At 56.6% G+C, this 4,084-nt stretch overlaps 1 protein-coding gene across 1 annotated transcript; it reads right to left on the minus strand.

The window, feature by feature from the left end:
• Nucleotides 1-6: 6 nt before the first annotated feature.
• On the minus strand, nucleotides 7-3,761 carry ARHGAP35 (Rho GTPase activating protein 35). Its single transcript, XM_010147830.1, is given in 2 exon segments — nucleotides 7-347; nucleotides 350-3,761. Coding segments are annotated over 2 exon segments (3,753 nt in total).
• Between the last annotated feature and the right edge of the window lie 323 nt (nucleotides 3,762-4,084).

The raw sequence follows: 4,084 nt of genomic DNA on the forward strand, positions 1-4,084 counted from the left end.
CAGGCTTTACGCCTGGCGGTACGGCCCGACCTCTACCCCGCGAATCCCACGAGCGACGGGCAGACAGCACCGGCCTACCTTCGTTGTCCTCCTCAGGCTGCGCAGGATGTTCCTCCTCCTCGGATCTTCCCCGTCCGCCGTTTCGTAGGGGATAACGGCGTTATCACCTTTATACCCTTGGGAAGTCTGGTCTTCCTCTTTCTTTCGAATGGGCCCCAGCTCGTCGTCGCTCCCAACGCTGAAGCTGGTTCGGTAGCTGGCGAACCGGCCCAGCCTGGTGCAGCGCGTCCGATACAGCACCGGCTTGCTGACGACCGACACCTTGCGGCCCCGCTCCAGCGAGCTGGGTCCGAGCCGTTGCCGCTGCCGTTCGACTGGGCTTTGTTGATGTTTCGGATGGTGATGATCTTGCCCTGGGTGCTGTCGTGAGGCACGGAGTAGATGTTCTCCTCTTCGTTTCGGGGTTTGACCACAGCATCCATCGGCTCGGCGTAATCGGAAGGATCGAAGCAGTCGGCGGGCAACCAGCCGCCAGAAGACATGGACTTCCGCTGCCCGTCCCGATGCCCCTGCTCCAAATACGACAGGTCCCCCTTGGAAATGTCAAAATGCACTGGGGGCTTTGGTTTTACCGGGGGAGGTACTTTGTTGTTCAGCTTGTTCTCAAAAGTGCTCATGACGGAAATGAAAGACAAGCTGTCGTTCCCCTCCAGCTCCATGGAAAGCTTCGAGTGGTCTTTGGGCAGGGCGGGCATGGACGTGTCCTCTCTGAAGGGGCTGTAGGTGGGGGGCTCGGCGTCCTCCTCCGAGTCCTGCAGGTTGGAGTTGCAGAGCGGGGAGCCCGCCCGCGGCGAGTTGAACACCTCCTCCGTCGTGCTGCAGGCTTCGGCCACGTTGTCGTACATGTGGGTGGCTTCGATGATGGTTTTTTTCTCCACCACGTCTTTAAAAAACGAGTGGAAGATCTCCAGCTTGTGCTGCGGCTGGCTACAGGGTATCGTGGTGAACTTGCCGTCGATCTCCTGGGCGATCTCCTCCCCCTCGCTGAGCTGCTCCCTGCTCACGTCGTTGTCCAGGATGTCTATGGAGCCGTCCGTGAGCGCCACGACCTGGATGGGGATGATATCCTGCACCTCGCAGAGAAAGGCACGCAGCATGGCCAGGGACGCCTTCCGTTTCGCCGAGTAGAAGACGATGTACCCGTGGATGAGACGGCTTTTCCGAACGCTGAAGGAGGAATGGTAGGAAAGGAGGGAGAGCTCCACGCGCCTCTTGTGCGGCCCGATGGATAACTCCAGGAGGACGGAGCTGCTGCTGCCGCACTGTGAAGGTCTGTAGGTCTGCGACTGAAGGATGGGCAAAAGGATGTCGTCGGCGTTGAACGGATCCCCGCACATCAAGCACATGACGATCCGCAGGTCGACGTCTGCCAGGTCTTTGATGCTGGAGGTCGAGCTGACGAGGTTTAAGTTGCGTTTCGAGTCCAGCAGCCCCTTCAAAACCTGGCTGATCTGCTTCTCGTTGATGTTACGGCCGTACCCGATGCCGGCAGACGCGGGGTCCAGAAAGACGCACTGCAGCTTGCTGGCAATCTGCTGGCCTTGCTGTATCAGGCTGTGCAGCGTCTCGCCGCTGGTGTCCCCCCTCTTGTTAACGAGGATGAGCGTCAGGGGAAGGTGAACCAAGTGATTATCCCGCCTGCCGATGGTCGACTCTCTGCTCTTCTCGATGCTTTCCACCACATAGGACAGCGACTCCTTCGAGTTGTAAAGGCACAGACAACCGTGAGGCTGAAAGGTGGGTGTCTGGAAAGAGTTAACGGGGAGCCGGACGTTGCCCTCGATCGGCCTCAGGGACAGCTCGTACATCTTCCCTTCGATGACGTACTTGTCGTCGTTGGTGCAGAGCGCCCGGATCTCGTTGGCCAGCTCGCGCGCCAAGCCGTCCTTGCCGAGGATCACCAGGTTGATCCTATCGATGTTGGAGTCCGACAGCAAGTTCTTCTGGTTGCGTTCGGAGGGCCTGATGAAGCGGGAGCTGATCAGCTGCTCAATTTTAGAGTCGACGCAAACCGGGCAGCTGGGACAGGTTTCCTTCGTCGGGTGGTACACAAAGTGGATGTGCTTCAAAATCAGGGCGTCCCGCTCAGCCTGCAGCTTCTGCAGGGCTTTGAACCGCTGCTCTTCCCCCAGCACATCCTGGATGACGCCCATTTTCTCCTTGCTGGGCTTGGCGTCGAGCTCCAGTTCGTAAAACAGCTCCGAGTACTCCAAGAGCAGCTCCTGGAACTCCTCCTTGGCCTTCTCTATAATATGTTTTTGGTGCTTGCTGTAGATGTCCATATAAACAGACTCCTCCAGCCACATGTAAAAATCCTCGTTCATAATGAAACTGCGCGCTTCCTCCCAGGGCTTCCCGGGCGTGATGAAAGGGGAAGTCTCCAGGTTTTCTTTGAAAGCTCTTCTCATTTCTGCCCTTTTCCTCTCGTTCCTCAGCTTTTCTAAGTGAGCTTCGTAGAGCTGCTCAGCGGGCTGGGTCTCCATCAGGTCGAAGGGAATGCGCTCGTTCTCCATGTTGTCGATGTGGCTGGTGGCATCCCAGGGCGTCTCTTCCAGGACAATAAACCATTTCAGAAAGTCCGGCTTCGTCTCCAAGAGCTTCTCCGCTTTCACGCAGCTCAGGTGATCTATTTCGTCTAGGTCGGGGATGAGGGCTTCCAACGCTTGCGGAAGCACGGCGAGATACATCTTCCGCCGGCGCTCTATGTGCTCCTGCTTGAGGCGGTGGACATGCTGCAGGAAGAGCTTTTTGGCTTTCTGCGTTCCTTCCAGGTAGACGTAATCCTGATACTCCGGGGAGGACTGCATCTTGCGGCTCACGTTCGACCAGGTCTCGTTGTGGTTTTTGACGATGCGGCTGACCAGCCACTCGTACTTGTCTTTCGCAGCAGCTATCTGTTGGCTTTGCTGTTTCAAAGCCTCGAAGTAGGGGATGATTTTAGCCTTTCCCCGGCTTTTATCGATCAGCTGCACTAAGGTGCTGAAAGCCAAGTCAATGTTCACATTGGATCGAGCCGACGTCTCCACGACCTGGAGGTTCTTTTTGCTTAAGGCAAAAGTATGTGCATCCCTAATGTACCGCTCCACGCCCTCGTCACACTTCGTCAGGACCACCACGATGGGCTTTTTTGTTTTCGCTAGTTGATTGTAAAGATTGGAAACAAATTTGAGCTGATCATCAAAGTTCCTGTTCATGCCCCTGCTAACGTCAATGCAGAGGAGAAAGCCATCCACCAGCAGCTTTCCGTCCGGCATCTGTTTCTGTTCAAAGTCCTGTTCCAGTCCAAGCTGATCAGTGCAAAAGTACATGAGCTTTTCAGCCGACGCCAGTTTGGTCGCGGCAGCCCTCTTGATATAGGGCTGCAGGGCCGTGCTGCGGTGAGGCTGAAAGGTCTGGTCGTCGATAAACTCCGTCTGCTCCACGACATGCATTTTACATTCCACGCAGTCCTCCAGGGAACGCACAACTTCCCCCCAGTAGAGGAAATGGTCATTATTGACCACCCTTCCCCCAAAGTCACTGGTGCTGAGAACCGAAGTGTGGTCCAAATGGAACTCATCCGCGCTGGGCCGCACAAACCGGTTGCAAAGGCAGGATTTCCCAATGCCGCACTGCCCCTTCTCCTTCTCCGTCCCGGACAATCCCACCACGCTAATGTTATAGGTGGGAATGCGAACATCTTGCTTTCTTGCCATCATCATTGTCCGCACATCCTGTCCCAGTCAACCACTTCCGAGAGGATTAGCGTTTCCGGCACCCGGCGCGACTTGGGGGCTTCGGTGGAAGGCGGGGTGACAGTCCTCAAGGCAGGCAGGGTGCCGGGGCGATGAAGTTCGTCGTTCCCATCCTGTACGTACCAGCAGCACTTCAGTTCTTGCTGGCCCCCGTCGTTGGATGGCCGACGTTTCCCCCTAGGAGAAAGGGAAAAAACCATCAGCGTTTCCACTCCGGAACCCTAAACCAGACCGAATTCCGCCCGTACGGTTTTATACGCCCTGCGCCCGAACGCCAGCGCCTACGCCAA

This window comes from Eurypyga helias, unplaced genomic scaffold (assembly GCF_000690775.1).
Source record: "Eurypyga helias isolate BGI_N326 unplaced genomic scaffold, ASM69077v1 scaffold30552, whole genome shotgun sequence".
NCBI lineage: Eukaryota > Metazoa > Chordata > Aves > Eurypygiformes > Eurypygidae > Eurypyga > Eurypyga helias.